Source organism: Platichthys flesus, chromosome 15, assembly GCF_949316205.1.
Source record: "Platichthys flesus chromosome 15, fPlaFle2.1, whole genome shotgun sequence".
Classification (NCBI taxonomy): domain Eukaryota; kingdom Metazoa; phylum Chordata; class Actinopteri; order Pleuronectiformes; family Pleuronectidae; genus Platichthys; species Platichthys flesus.
In genome coordinates this window covers 17869047-17884697 of record NC_084959.1, presented here as the reverse complement: position 1 = coordinate 17884697, position 15651 = coordinate 17869047, and the positions used below count along the sequence as shown (strand labels likewise).

The window sequence follows — 15651 nt, the reverse complement described above, 5'->3', positions numbered from 1 at the left end:
AGAGACACTTAGCTGAGTAAAATGCTGAAAGCAAATGGTTTGTCTCTGACTGTTGTGGTGAGACCCCATTGGCCTCGTCCTATGTCACAGTGTTGCCAAAGTGCTTCTCAGTGTCTCTGTCGCCCATGTGCGTCTCGTGTCTCTCTCTTCCTCTGTCTTTGAATCCAGGAGCCACCTCCACAGTTAGTTTTCATCCAAGTTCCATATATTCGCTTTTATTTGTGTTTTCTTTTTAGTAGTTATTTATAATCAAGATGATGCTTAAACTCTTTAATATCCTATAAAATATATCCTAGAATAGCCTCAGCTACGTTTCTTTGTCATAAAGGGATTTGACATCTTCGGAGTTATTGTATGTTGTATATATTGTATCCTGTGTGTGTGTATCAGTATTGAAGGTTGTGGTTTTAAAGTCCTGTTTAAAACTTAAAAAATCTGAGGTAGCTCACTTTTCCAAACTGCTTGCTCAATGCTTAAGCATTCCATCTATATATTGGGCTTTTGTCATGTTACTATTGATGTTAATTATACCATGATAATGACTGATACTATCTGAAAAGTTAATTGTGTTTCCCTGTCTCTGCAGTCCCTTCCCCACCGAGCCCCATGCATCAGGAGCCAACTCATTCCCTCGATCCACACACTGGAACCTCAGCCCCACCACGACACCTGAGCAGGGCCCACGGTGATGGTTCACCTTCACCGACTGGACTTGTATTTCCAAGCCACTTAGAAGTATCCTCAAGTGCCAATGCCACGCACCTGCAGGAGGATTTCATGGCCTGTGCGAACCATGGGAATCCAAACTTCACCACTTTTAATGCTCATGCTGCACAGAATCCACCTGGCTCTGTTCCTACATGTGAGCAAGACTTGAGTTAACCTGTTAGAAAGCGAGTTATGAACCAGACTTTGTTACATCACTTAAATTGTACAAGATACTCCAAAATGCAATAGTGTGCATCTGTATGTTGAGAAAAGGTTTTGATAATCTATGGTTTAAACTCCAATAGTAACAGGATAAACCATCCATTCAATCCATTATCTATACCACGATGCTTTTTGAGCGTTAGTGTATCGCAGGACCAACATATAGAGACAATGTCTCTGCAGTCACTTCCCCACCGGGCCCTACGGATCAGGAGCCAACTCCTCCCTTCAGTCCACACACTTGAACCTTAGCCCCACCACGACACCTGAGCAGGGCCCACAGTCATGATGCACCTTTACCGACAGGACCAATATCTCCAAGCAACCGCTGTGCAGGAGTATCGTCAAGCTCCGATGCCACGCACCTGAAAGAAGATTTCATGACCTGCGCGAACCATGGAAATCCAATCTGCACCACATTTTTTAATGCTGAACCTGCAAGTTTTGTGAAGACTTGTGTTAACCTGTTAGAAAGCGTTTGTATCTGTATGTTGAGAAATTTTTTTTTTGATTATCTTTGCAAAAAAGTTAGATTTCAACTCCAGTTGTAACAGGCAAAACCATCCATCCATTATCTATACCACTGATACTTTTTGAGGGTCGGTGTATCGCTGGACCAACATATATAAAAACAAATCAATTTTTTCTAAAACATATGGTCAATTTAAAGTCTTCAAATAACCCAACCCAATGTGCAACATTTGAGGATGTATTTTATGATTGTAATTCTTTGTTCTTTTTCTTGAAAGCCTTTGAGTGCTATCAACTGAACCATGTGGCATCACATATGATGGAGAATGTGCTTCTGACATGGCTACCTAGGAACCATGGTTATTTCCAGGTAAGTGAATTCACTCTGTCAAATCTGTGATCAATCAAGAAAGATAAGTATATTTTTTAAGTGTTTAAATCTTACACTTTTATTTCATTCTATGCGCTTGTCATGTTGAAGCGATCCAGGATTTACAGAATTAGAAAAACCAGGGGGTGAAATAGTGTGACATTAACCTGAACACCATTTTCCAGGTTGCTAATGAAGTGATACAAGCTCCACTGAGTAGAGCTGTGAGCTCAGAGAAGCTGGTCTCTGTGTCAGAGGTGTCCTCCAGCACCAGTTTTACCAGCTCAGCCAGCCCAAGAACAGCCAACCCTCAAACCATCATGATAGATAAGCTGAGCAATACTGATGGATCTACATACAGTGAGCACAAGGAATCTGTGACTTCGGTGACTGAACGAAAGCCGGAAGATGTATGAGGTAAGCTTCAACGATGTAGATTTCCTGAAGACATTTGGGCTCATCTTTTTATAAAGGCAGGAAACTTTGCCAAGAAAGACTGGACTTGGTCTGTGCAGAAGTTTGCAACCTTAATATTTGATATGGCATTCACATGTAATACAGGGTGTGTAACAGCTCAGTAGAAGATCTGCACATTATTTGCTGTGCTTTCCTCTGTGTTCTGGCAAGGTGACCAGTGTTGATGCAAAGGACAATGAGATCCTAGTTGTTGCAGAGGTTGGAGACGTTCACTTAGATCTCAGTCAGTTTACGGACATCAGCAAAAGAAGAGTGCTCCAATCCTTTAGGTAGGACACTGATGAATATTTAGGAAGTTTGTTCAAGGTAAATTTACAAGTCTTCACTGTATCAGGTTCACTGATAGTTGGTCCTGTTTCTCATTTTAGATCTCAACATGTTGGAAAGTGACAGGGAGTCTTCAGGGTGTGTAATAGGGAAGTCTACACCATTACCAGACTTCATTCCTCGCTTTGTTGTGTCAGTGTGAGGAGTATCATTAAGTTTTTATTTAAAACATTGCGCAAGAGTAGTTACATGGAAGTTTTGTTATTAATGTCTTTGTAGAAGACATTAATTTAAATCTTCTGCTTCTCTAAAAATTTGGATTGCTTGAGCCATTGTACATATGTAACATTTAACATTTTTAAAGGGTGACGCAAAAGATGACCTACATTTTTAGTCTTAATATTTTTCCAACTTCTGATGTTTTTAAAGTATTGTAATTTAAAAATCTATATATTTGCAGCAGGGAGCTTACTTAAAAACCTTGCCCCATTTTAATATGCACAGTTTTAACCTGCATATTAATATATATATCGTAGATGCTGTGTTTTTAAATATTGAATTGCTTAGTTTTAAAGGCACGACTGTTAAAGTATAGTTAATAAATGAAATATAGATTAGATCATCAGTTGGTTTGCGGTTTTATATGTGAATTTTTGACAGCTGGTTACAGGAGACCTATGGTGGTTGTGTAGGAATTTGTACGCTAGAGGGAGCCACTCACTAGTTCTTGCTCCGCGCTGCTGCTCCTCCCTCCGCATTTAATGCTGCCTTCACGTGCTACTCGGAAGCTCCATTATTACATTTATACAACTTTTGTTTTTCTTGTTGGACTTCAGTGTTGTGTGGCGCAGCCTGCAAATCGAAGTCCGTAAGAGGGAAGTTTGAGACAGAGAAGGGGAATTTCAGCTGTGAGCCTTACTGTGCATCCCCTGTCAGCATCATGTATGAACACCGAGCATCACAATCGATTCAGATGTTTCTCAGACCTTTCCAGACGCAATGCTACTTTTATGGTCGAGTTCCTTTTTTTAAGAAGTCCCAAACTCCTACAACACATGAAGGCATCAGGACAGTGAGCAGGTAGAGGCCGTCAATGGGCTCCCAAGAGAGAGAGAGAGAGAGAGAGAGAGAGAGATTACTGCACATTGCGTCTCTCCACTTGATCAACTTGGGAATCACGAGGAGTTTGGAGAACTTCCACTTCACTTTTTCCTCCAGAGTTTCGTCTCCGTTTTCGCCGAAGATTGTTTTGACAAGCGACTCATTTTCTGTCCTCTGGAGGATCGTATCCAATTCTCTCTCTCTCAGCGCAGCGGAGCCGCTGCACTCGGGAATGTCCTTTTTTTCCTCCTCCTCTGTCCGTCCTGCCTTCAACTCCTCCCGTGTTCTCTTTGTTTTTGGCAGTGATCAGGTTTAGATGGAGAATGGATGGCTCTGCTACAGGGGTCAGCGTAGTTACTAAGATATAACTCAAGTGAGTCAACTGTCCATCTGCTACGACGATGTACTGACAGCGAGGTTTTTCTCTTCTTCTAGTTCTCCATGGTTGTAAAAGTTGAATCGGACCCTCTGTCTCTCCATTGTGGGTCAACACGCCTCATGAGTTTCCGGCGGCAACCTGTAACCAAGCCTTTGAAGTTCAAGCCCCTCTGCGTTTTCTCTGGATTCATCTAGAAAATGTGGCGCCGCCGGGACGAGCTGCCTTCTGACGCCGTTTGTCAACTCGTGTCCGGTCCGCAAACGTGACCGCGCGGCACAGTGGCCGGTGCGCACTGTTTCTTTTTAATAACGCTCAGTAACACGCAGCAGTCGGGATACGGGTGAAGATCGACGCATCGCTGTCTGCCGGGACCTGCCCTCCTCCTGCGTAAAGGATACTTGTTGAAGCGTCAGGCCAACGCGTTCCACATGAGGACATTCGTTGTGCGTCTGCGGGAAACCAGTGAAAACCTCAAGCTCCGAAAGCAACACGACGCGTCTTCACGGTGCATGTGTGCGTTCACTGCTCCGTCACCCACATTAATGACACTGGATAAAAGTTCGCCGTTAAATCAGGGAACGGATCAGTTTAGCGGGGACGATGCGGCCGGCTCCATGTGGGCACTGAGCGACGCGCACTTCTGCACCCTGTACAGTTTGAATATTAACTCTGGTGCTGAATGGGAGTTTGAGTTATGACTTTGAGTTATGCTGGCAGTCCTCCAGCTGTAAACGCTTGGATCGCATCTACTTCGCAGTAGTCGCTCGGTGCAGAAAAGAAGAAGAGGGACGTGTGTACATATTTGTCTTGTTTTGATCCGCGGTGCTTGCCTGCTTTGAAGTCCACCATGTGCGGCCGGGCACCGCCGCTGCAGCCGAGGCCATGACCGTCCCCCAGCGGCGCCTGGCCGGTCTCTGGCCGTGGCTGCTCATGGCGGCCCTGCAGGTGGTACTGGGCCAGCCGGGCCTGGAGTCGGAGCGGCCGGCCCTCCGAGCGGTCATCAAGGTGACACTGCTGAAGAACGAGCCGACGGGTAAGCCCATCACCCTGGAGGGGGTGTTCGTGGGAGGAAGTGCCGGCTACGCGGATGGGAAACTAATGCAGGTAAGACGTCTCACGGGGGAATCTACTATGTATGATCACACACGGTTTCGCATCCTCACACTTTATTAATGTCACAACACCTGAAAAGTCGTTTCCTGAAGGCTGTTGGTGCTTACAGGGTGGGGGTGCACACCTGTTGTAGAGTGGATCATATGATTGACTTAAGTTCGTCTGTGTGGACACACAACAGAGACTCCACACAGATCAGTACATTATTACTATTAATACTGAACTGTCGAGATATCCACTGGACTCGTCCCTACTCCCATCACTGCTGTTCGATGCTAACTGGGGAGACATAATTCAATATTAAAATCCCATTTTATAGGGGCTCGTTGTAATAAACATCAATTTGACATTTAGTTTTTGCTCCCACACTGTCCCGTCTTTCAGTGTATCCATCCCTCTGTGGAGTGACATTTGGCGCCACATGTTTCTCTGAGCAAAAAAGGCTGTTTACACAGCATCCACTGTCTGATTAGAGCTAGACGATGTTAACACTTGAATTGTTGCTCTATGCCATCAAAATACTGCAGTGACTATTGGTTACAGTACACAGTACTACCCTTTCCACTCAGCCCTCAGCGTGTGATGACAGAATATCTAAATTCCTTGAACAATAGTGATGACACACAGCTGTTATTGAGGTTAGTTTGTTTTCAGTCTATTTTTACTTAGGGTTTGATTAAGGTTGCCAACTTTCGTAGGTGTATCTTTTCTGAGACGACAGCTTTGTTTTGCAGGTACTATTTATGACTTCTAATGTGCTTCCAAAAATGTTTGATACCAAGGTGTGGTCGAGGAATATTAATCAACACCGCAAATCATGTTTAAACCCATATAAACATGTAACTGAACCAAACTTGTTTTCTTTTCCTACACCATTTTAAAAACAGCATATCACTGCCATGTGAATGTCAAGTATGTAGTCTATTCACTGTGCATGTTTAGGATTCAGGAGTGGATTATGGGTTCTGGGCCATAAAGCCCGCTTGCGTCAATTTATTTGCTGTTTCCAAAGAAACAGGACGACAGATACGCGGCACTGTAGGATCTTGTCTCTCTTCACTCACCAGGTGTGGGAGGTTATGTGAATGGTGAGCCAGATGCGTCAGTTTGCCATAATTGTTAAGGATTTACATGGCTTCCCCACAGAGAAAGCCCAGTACTAGGGATGGTGAAACATTGATGCTGTTTCCCTCCAGTTACAAAAAAAAGCAACTTTAATGGGCCTGTTAGGGATCCTGGAAACATGTTGTTGAGGTGAAACACTGCGCAGCTGAGATCAGAGACACTTCGGGGATTTCCAGAATTCTTTAAATTTCCCTCAGTAAAACCTAGCACAGTTTTTGTAGAGATCTGAAGGACAACATACACATTTTCTGTAAATTCACAAAAAGATATTAACCCAATTCCACCAGGTCTCAGAAGAACGCTTCAGCAATATACTGTACATACTAAGATACAGTGCATATTAAGCTGGCGTATGGTTGATGAGACTTGATCAAGATTGTAGAAGTGATATCTGCACATACTCCCCTGTAGATGTGAAGGAAAGTGCAACAGGGCCAGCTAATACTTTCATCTATACCACAGTCAGAATGGCGACAGTCTAATCCTCCTCTGATAAGATCCCTTTTTTCCCCCTCTTTTTCTTTTTGTAGGCTAAAATGTCAGCAGAGCTGGTTTTGTCTGAAACTTTGCTTTCTTGTTTCTCTAAGTCAGACCAGTGATTGTGGTTCTGTTCAAGGTTAGGAAGGTATAGTTTTGTCCAACTCTCTCTTCCCACAGTGCACAGAGGTGGTGTTGTGCTGCAGGATGCTCTTTGTGCAGGGCAGGCCTGTTCGAACAGGTCCTCATTGCCTCGGCAAGCTGCTCTGCTTTAATGTTCTTGTCTTCCAGTGGACGAGGGGGTTGAAGGCTGTAAAGGAGGTGGAGTTCCATACATATATACGCTGCCTCACAATGTCCCCTTTCAATTACAGATTACGATCTCTCCACTGTGATAAAACTGTCCAGGCGATTAATTCCTCATAATAACCATGAAACCAAAGCTCTAGATATCTATTGTGGGGCTGAAGTTTTGTCTGGTTTCGTCTACAGATTTTACTCTGGACCATGCTGAAGCATGGGAACCAGTTTTGATAAGCTACAGTTATTTTGTATTTTAGCAACTTGTTTGTGTAAATTTAATTTTGGAAGTCTAACATTTTCTAAAGGTAGAGCAGGAGCTGTTGCTCTTACCACGAGGGATTGTTGTAATCCTGTTTGGCAATGCATGTAAGGTAAAAACTCAAAGTAGAGGGTGTAGGAAAGAGTCTCCGTCTGTGTATTCAAGCGATGAGGCTTTGCTTTGGTGCTCATTTCCCTCTGATCTATTAAAACTGTGATCTCCCTGGAAGTTTGCCCTGTCCTCTGAATGAACACGTTGATTGGAACACTGGCTGGGGTCTGGCCAGAACTATTTGGACAAATACAAGTACAAGAGAAGTGCAAAGGCTTTAAGGATAGCTTCAAACTCTAAAGGATTGTCAATTGTTTATCTTCATACAGGCATTGTACCAAATTAAAAGTCGTCATAACGATTCCACCTGTTTTCATTTAAAGACGTTTTTTCTCCCTCACGTCGTATTTTTGTAGCTTTGTACTTTGAAATTTTGCATTGACCTTTGAGAGCTCGGTTAAATACACCAGCTATAATTAAGGCAGGCCTAGCAATTGACTGAACACCAGTTAACTCTGCACTTTGCATTCTTTCATCTCCCTTTTTGGTGTCCCACAAGACACTGTGTGCCTCCCTCGACTGTCCGAGGACACTTTCTGCATGTTTCCCCCCTGGCTGGCCCTCACCACAGCCGTTTGGGATCGAGGGATGGGAGGGCGGAGGGGGGGCGCTGAGGGAGAACATCAAAGCGAGTCCAGTTCCGAACGTGAGCCGGGATGATTAAAAACCGAGACTGTTTACTCTGCACTTCCCAAATGGGCCCTCTCCTCCCCCTCCCTTTAGATTTTTTTGTACATACTTCCTATCTCCCTGGATGAGATAACATCCTGTCCAAGGCTCCTTGGGACTCCTCGCTGCTTTACATTGCTGGGCTCACTGCTGTGCACAGTGTGTACCTGTGACTAATAGATTGTGAAGGTTTTTATTCTGAAGTGTGTGCAATAGCCTGGAGTTTCTTTAGTTTCATATCAAGTCCTTGTAACTCTGTTGTGTAAGTAAATACTGGAATATTTTGCTCATATTTCTGGTTTTCTTGGGGTTACTCAATGTTCTTTGATCGTGTCCCAAAATCCATCAAGCTTTGGGAGGATTTGATATACAGTGTGAAGCAATCGGCTATGGGATAAATATCATACCATACTCGAAAAAAAGGTTATATCTCTGTTGGAATATTTGAAATTTAAAAAAAAAGATTTTGCATGATTGAAAGCCTCGCATAATATTTTGATAAGCTGAATTTTTTTTCACTGTTCTCCCAATTGCTTTGTTTTTTGGGGTTTGAAACTTTGTGGCTGATCTGAAAATTTGTGCACTTATATTCTGAAACATTCAAACTGGAGGTTTGAAAGGGCTAATCTTTAGGTCAACGTGCAAATCTCGTAATTATTGGCAGCGTTGTCCTGCTGATCTGAAAAGCCAAAACTGATAGTCTGGAAAAAACGTGTTTACTCGTCGCTGAAGTACAGTCGCAGTTTCATACTGGGTTATTTGGGATTTTGCAACATTATTTGTTTCACTCATGCAAACCTTTTTTAATTAGATAAGCTTTCAAATGCTTTTTTACGAGTTTCAGGACATAGTTTAATATGTATCTCATAATGGGTGTGTGGAAGATTTGTAACATGGACAGGAACATATTTTCTGTAAAATGGCTGCCTATGGGATTAAAGTTAATATTTAGTGCTAAAGTTTCACATTGAAGTTAGTGCTTTGCCATCACTTTATTGTCCTCCAGTTATGTACCTGCTAATGAATCTTGAACTAGTTTCCAGTTTGGCAAGCAGCTGCACTCACTGAGGTCTGACTTTTATGGTATAGTAACAGTAAGATGGGAAGGGATCGTGCGCTGAGTTTTGCTGCAGTGCCCAGTTTACATGCACAGCAACTATGTCTACCATGCAAAGATCTGCCATGTAAACTGGTATGGACGCCATATTAGACCTCAACTAACACAGCAGCAGAGTCATGTCCCTGTTTTTCATTTCTTTGCCTCTGTACCTGTACTCTGTGTAATGACAATAAATTGAATCCAATCCAATCCAATCCATCCTTTCTGGCACTTAGTGAAGTTGGCAGTTACATTAAGGAATGAATCAAATCTCTATAAGCTCACATTTCCGTCTGCTTTGCCACAGTGACGGTTAAGGAAGAGCAATTAAGTGCTGTTTGTGTAGAAATGGAGGACTCTCAAGGTCAGCCGTTGCCTTGAAATCCAGCATTTAACAACGAAACATGCTCACTGCCATTAATGAAAGTATTCACATTCTTTTATGTGGCCCACAGTCAAGACATGTTTGTCTTTTGGATTCCAATATGTTCATCAGGTCAACTTGTTTGCTATTGCTTTCTGCCATCTCTTTCCTTTATGGCGATGTGTGACCATTGGTCTATGTTGCCTCTAGCACCCTCCTCGAACACACCCCCATATGTGTCCAAGCTATCAGACGAGCCCTGGAGTAATGGCTTCTCCTGGGCAGGCATCTGACAAAGTTGCAGCCTGCAGCACAGGAAGCAGGGGCTAGTGCTGTCTTGCCCAGCCTCTTCCACAAGAGATGGCTGTTGAGATGTTTCTTATCATTGCCGCAGCACTGGGAAGATGGGAGAGGCAGGTCAGGGAAACATGGCAAGTCCCTTAATCCTGCTGGCCCCCTTCTTTTTAAGTCATTAGTCCAGGTCTGGAATTCTTGAATGTTATACAACACATTCTTGTCAACTTGTCATAGCTCTCCTCGTGCAAATAACAGAGGAAGACCTCTGCTACTTCTGTAGACAGTCCCTATCACTGCTTCACTCACTCATTCAAACACAAAAGAGTAACATACCTAATTCCATGTTTCTGTACACGTAGAGCAAGCAAACACACATGCACACAGACACATGCTTAAGGCATTACTACTGGATTAATCCTTGAAACGGCCCACAGAATGGTTGAGTTGCAGAGAACAGAGAAGGACAAAAGGAACATCAGAACAGAAACAAGCATTAAATAAGATGTCACATTAAAGTGAGGGCTTGTCCTCACAATTGTGTGTGTGTTTAATTGTACAAATATCTGAATAGATGAACATTTTGAGACCCTACCTTAGGGAGTGAGTACATTTTGGGAAAGTGAGCACATTTTGGCCAGTCCTCACTCTCTGAACCAATTTCAATGGGATTTTTAAGGGTTATGACTTGTTTGTAAGGTAAGGGTTAGACTCAGGTTTAGGTTAGGGTGAGAATTAGGGTAAGGCATGTAGTTTTGATGGTTATAGCTAGGGTAAGAGGCTATAACCAAGAGGAAATGCATTATGTCAATGAGAGTTCTCAATATGATAGAAGTACAAGGTTGTGTGTGCATGGTTTTTAAATTCATCGGTCTCACAAGTAGTGGTTGTAGAATTTGCATACACAAGTGCATTTAATATCGCATACGTTAAGAAAGTAAGTAAGTAAGCAGCACTTTACTCAGCTTTTTAAAGTTCTGCTATAATGTGGCATCCATTACAATGGGAAGGAATGAGTCAGTGCTGGCTATGAAAGACCACATACAAACATTCTCACACCTGCCTATATTTTTCTTTGTTGGCACCGTACCTGACAGCACCAGTTAGGGCGAGGGTACGTTCCAGTTGAGTGGTATTCAATTAAGTAAAAAAGTGATAAGCAGTCGAGAGTACCCTGACATTTTTGCATTCCCAGGGAAACTGGCATCATGCGTGACCTTTTCTGAATCTGTCCAGACATTGCATGTCAAGTGGAGCACCTGTCTCTTACCACTTGACATCGATCCACTGGGAGCAAATAGAAACGGCCGCTGATCCATAGCTGGCATGGAGGTCAAGCTGGCCCTTCCCTCGGGATCAATGCCACACTTATAGAGATTTACATAGAACCATGTTGCAACAGATGACAATGGCACCATATAGATGCAGAGGTCAGATGCTACTTGTGGGAAAGTTGGCTGTTTTGTATTACCCTCCAGATGAAACATTATGATTACAGGGATAGGTTCAATTCTTATGTTTAAAACAATGATACCATCAGACCAATCAGGGAGGTCAGGTTAATTCGCTCTTGCAGATGGGTCTAGCTCCCTCTCATTCAGATAGATTTCATTCTATCCTCATACTTATCGGGCCAATCACGAAGGGGCAGATTTGATGCGATGACTGAATAACTGATAACTGTAAGTTAAATGATTCCAGATATTGTTCTGATTTGTTTCTAACAGCTTATGAGGCTTCCTAGACAATATATCCTTATGTCTATGGTGACCCTCTTACTTATTGTGTTGGGACACCAGGTTGACATTTTTGCTTTGAGTAAAATGTCTCAGAAAACGGTTGGATGGATTAACCTTTGTTTGAAGAAGGCTGCATATACCCACAAATGTTGGTGTTAAAGGGGTATACGCTTTACAGAGTTGCCAGCATGGCTGTGACTTTTGGTTTTGTTGAATATCTCGACACCTGCATTTTGTGTTTTTCTGACAGGTTCGTGGAACTTTTTGTTTCATTACAAAAGAGAACAGGGCTCCTTTTCCTCTCCCTCCAAATCCCAGCTCACACCATCTAAAGAACAGTTTTCAACTTAAGTTCAACTTAAGATCTCTTTTGACATGCTTTATGGTAAAGCCATTGTTTAATAAGCATGTGTGTCCCTCCTTTTGGCAAAATATTTTTCAACCATACTTAAGTTTAATAAAAGCTCAACTTTAATGGACTTTGGACTAATGATTTGGTTTGGCTCTCCTATGTTTCTTTTATAAATTTCATCTTGAGATCTGGTGTTGATTTGAACTCCTCCACTGTTTGTAATCATCTGGGACCTTATTTGTCCTTGCTGTCATATTATCAGACAGTTAATAAATAGTTCTGTGCCTTTCAGCCAAATGTCATCATAGATGGTGTTAGTGTTGACTTAATCATGCAGTCACTCAGTATTAACTTGTGCTCTGCCTCTAATGGCAGGAGAAGCCTTTTCTGCTCCCTCTAAGATCAAAGACTCAAATCCTTCTCCTCAGTTTATCTTTTCTCTGCTCGTCTCGCTCCTCTCTCTCCCAGGAACGCAGCTTCAAATTCCTCCTCCTCCTCCAACTCCTCACCTCCTCTCCTTTAACCAGCTCTCTCTTGTTTCTTGATAGCTCTTTAAAACGGTTGTAATTCATTGCATGTGCTTTAGTTTGGAGGACAAAATTGGCGACATGTACTCAAAAGGCAGGAAGCGCTTAGTTTGCTGAGAGGTCGGAGGAAAAGAGTCATCACCATACCACAGATAAATGCTCTCTGACAAACTCCCTCCCTCTCTCAGGCTCCCTGTGGCTCCCCCAGTCACTCTTTTAGACCTTTTATTCGTATGGCTTTGTGGCCACTGCTTTGGCAAATATGTAGCTTTAGCTCCTCCCGGCAATTGAATTTCATGCATTGTAAGTTGACATCAGTTATGTAGTTCCTGTATGACAAGGCAAATACTTGTATGTATGGTGTGTCTTTGATTAGTTTGCGCAAAAGTGGCACAGCGAAAGCAGGATTTGCAGTGAGCACAGAGCAGTCTTGTGAGAAGAAGCAAATTTTCTACTTTTCTGCTCCAACGCTCAGCTCAGCGATCCGCAAGAAGAGCTTTTACCTGTGTGACCGTCCGATTCTTTATGTATGTGTACAAGTGAGCCTGTGTGTGCGTGTGTGTGTGTGAGCATGAGGCGGAGCTTCCATACAGAGATCATTTACCAAACTCTATTAAGCGGGATCAAAGTGACTTAGATCTTTCAGTGCTGCTTGACTACAAAAGCCATATTGTAACCTCAGAACCAGGAAGATAACTCAGCTGACAAAAAATTCTTTATGTCTCCAAAAGTCACATGGTTACTTCCGAGCAACAAGCAGCATGTCCCTTTCTGACCTCTCTTTGCCTTCTTCTCAGAAAGCCCTCAGGGTTGTGTTAATGGGCATCATATGTTCCTGCTTTGTGTTAAGATTAGTTTACTTAATTAGAAATGCTTAACATAAAGGTTACTGTATGTATTCGCTGACAACCACTACAAGGTCTGATTTAGCCTTAATGCCAAAGATGAGATGAATGGTTTAAGACAAGGGGTGTTGACAATAACTGTAATCTTTAAAATAATTAAATCATGTTAAAAATACATATGTGTTAATACCGTGTAAATAATCCAGTGCCTCTCAAATCATTTCAATATCTTTCTGAAGTGATTATTTGGATCACACAACAACGTATGATATAAGTTATAAGTTGTTAGTAAATTATTGTTTCGAACCCTATATAATGAGCTCAACTGGTCATTTATCTTCTCTGGCATTTTTTATGTGGAAAGGCAAGTCAACAGCACTCTACTATAGACTGTAACTCACTAGTGAACACAGAAGGACCCTATAATAGTTTGATTCTGAACATCCCAAAATGTCGTGGGCAAAACCTGCTGCAGACTATGAGCTAACTTCTCAACCGTTACCTCTGTTTTAAATAAAACAGGTAGTTTTCTGCTTTAAAATCTGTAAAAAATCGATAAAAAACTTTTTCTCCTTTCTTTTTTGTCTTGAATCTGGACTGTGAAGTCTCCTCCTAATTACTACTCTGTGAGCAGGAGGTGAATGATTGTTCTCTGTGAACATGACTGATCATCATACTTCCTGTCACATGCCTGGCAGCATGATGGATGGCTGTTCTCTCAGTTGGACTAAATGGAAGTTGCATGCTTTTAAATTAGACAAAGGGTTAGTTTATCTGCCAGACGAGTGTTTAACTGATGTGTTCATCTCACTTCACCTGCAAGGAGGGAGAGTGTTCCTCTTCCTCTTCAGTGGGTTTTTGATGAAAATGCAAACTCAGTGCTGCAGAGAAAGTCCCATGTGACCTGCTGAGAGAATTTGAGTTGCTGTCACATGGTCACTGTATATCCATATATGCATGTTATCACATCTTCATTCCACCAACTTTCCTGACCACTGATCACCCTGCTTCTACTTGTTCATTTGAGTGAATGTTACACCACAGCACAGTGGTCCAAATCCGACTCTCTCATTAGAGGGGATTTCTTCAGGCACTTAGAGTGACTTAACTGTAGAGATCTTTATCTTTATTTACTGATACACAGTACCTACTGTCAAACAGGAGGCAACTTGTAGAGTCCAGTAACAGGTCGGGTACCCACAGTTTGTTTATTGGTTAAAAAAATGTATTTGTAAAAAAACACAGGGAGAAAGCGAGAAGTGAAGTATGTTTACTTTTTGCGGGCCGTTGTGAGTTTGCAAAAGGGGACCCGTTTTCTACTATTAACCTTGGTGTGCCCTTAGGGTCAGTTCTGAGAAGTGTTTTCATCATACAAGCTTGGACCAACAACAAAAGGCAACAGAGTATTTTCAGTCAGGAACATGAGGCTCTGGAAAGAGCTGATTCAATAATTTCTTTTAAGTCTCTTCTTAAAACACACTTTTATCAGAGATTATTGATACTTGAATTTGTTTTTTGTTTCTTTCTTTTAACCTTTTATTTTTATTCTCACGATTTTATGACCTATTTGTTTGTGTTGATTCCCTCCTTGTGATGCCCTTTGTAATTTGAATTCTTCAAAAAAAAAGCCCATATTAAGTTTAAATTAAGATTATTTTTATAATTATAGTCTCTCTTGCTTCTGTGGAACAGAGACCCAGTTCAGGACCAAAGTCTGGACTGGCGCTAAATTATACTCTGATTGAGGTCAGGTACAGTGTCATCCTCCTGGCAGTTCTGTGTTTAATACCTAAATAGAGACAAATGGTTCAAAGTGTACTTTAAAATTAGGATCCATAGAGATCCACTTTGGATCATTTAATTTTGGATCATTCTGATACTTAGGACATGTGAAGGGTGGAGCAACACAAATTGGCAAATCCTAGAGGATGTGTCCTAAAAAAGAGCACTGATAAAATCCACATCAAAGCTCACAACTTGTTTAATCACAAATTGAATTGGACTGCCAAGTTCATCTAGTTAATTTACTTTGATAAAAATAGAGGGCAAACATAAAATTGGTTTCAAGGGCTGGCATCTGAATCACCAAACAGCTATGCTCAAATGGACACTACAGTTTCAATACTCTTTTGTTAGTGAAGAGAAATATCACACATACCCCATAACTGTTCGAGGAATGCAGGTCAAGGAAGGTAAGACTTAGGACATTTTCTTTAAATATGTTGCAACAATGCCTCCAGTTGCAGTTTGTTTTACTCTAGGTGAAATATCTGATTCAGGATAGTCATGCCCCTCACCGTGTTGCACTTTCCAAAAACAACAAAACTCACGCTGGACTGTCCTTGATTGTGCTGTCCAAAGGACCACAAATTTGGAGAC

At 42.0% G+C, this 15651-nt stretch overlaps 1 protein-coding gene across 3 annotated transcripts in view; it reads left to right on the top strand.

Annotated features, from left to right (window-relative positions):
- Positions 1–3619: 3619 nt before the first annotated feature.
- Positions 3620–15651, top strand: part of LOC133969589 (E3 ubiquitin-protein ligase RNF43) — a 79712-nt gene continuing 67680 nt past the window's right edge. For 2 of the 3 annotated variants that reach the window (XR_009924223.1, XM_062406167.1), the window contains exon 1: positions 3620–5099. Coding sequence is in view for 2 of the 3 variants with exons in the window: in XM_062406167.1 (XP_062262151.1) it covers positions 4878–5099 (222 nt within the window). In the remaining variant the exon portion in view is untranslated. The remainder of the gene's footprint in view (positions 5100–15651) is intronic. The other variant, XM_062406170.1, reaches the window with a different exon arrangement.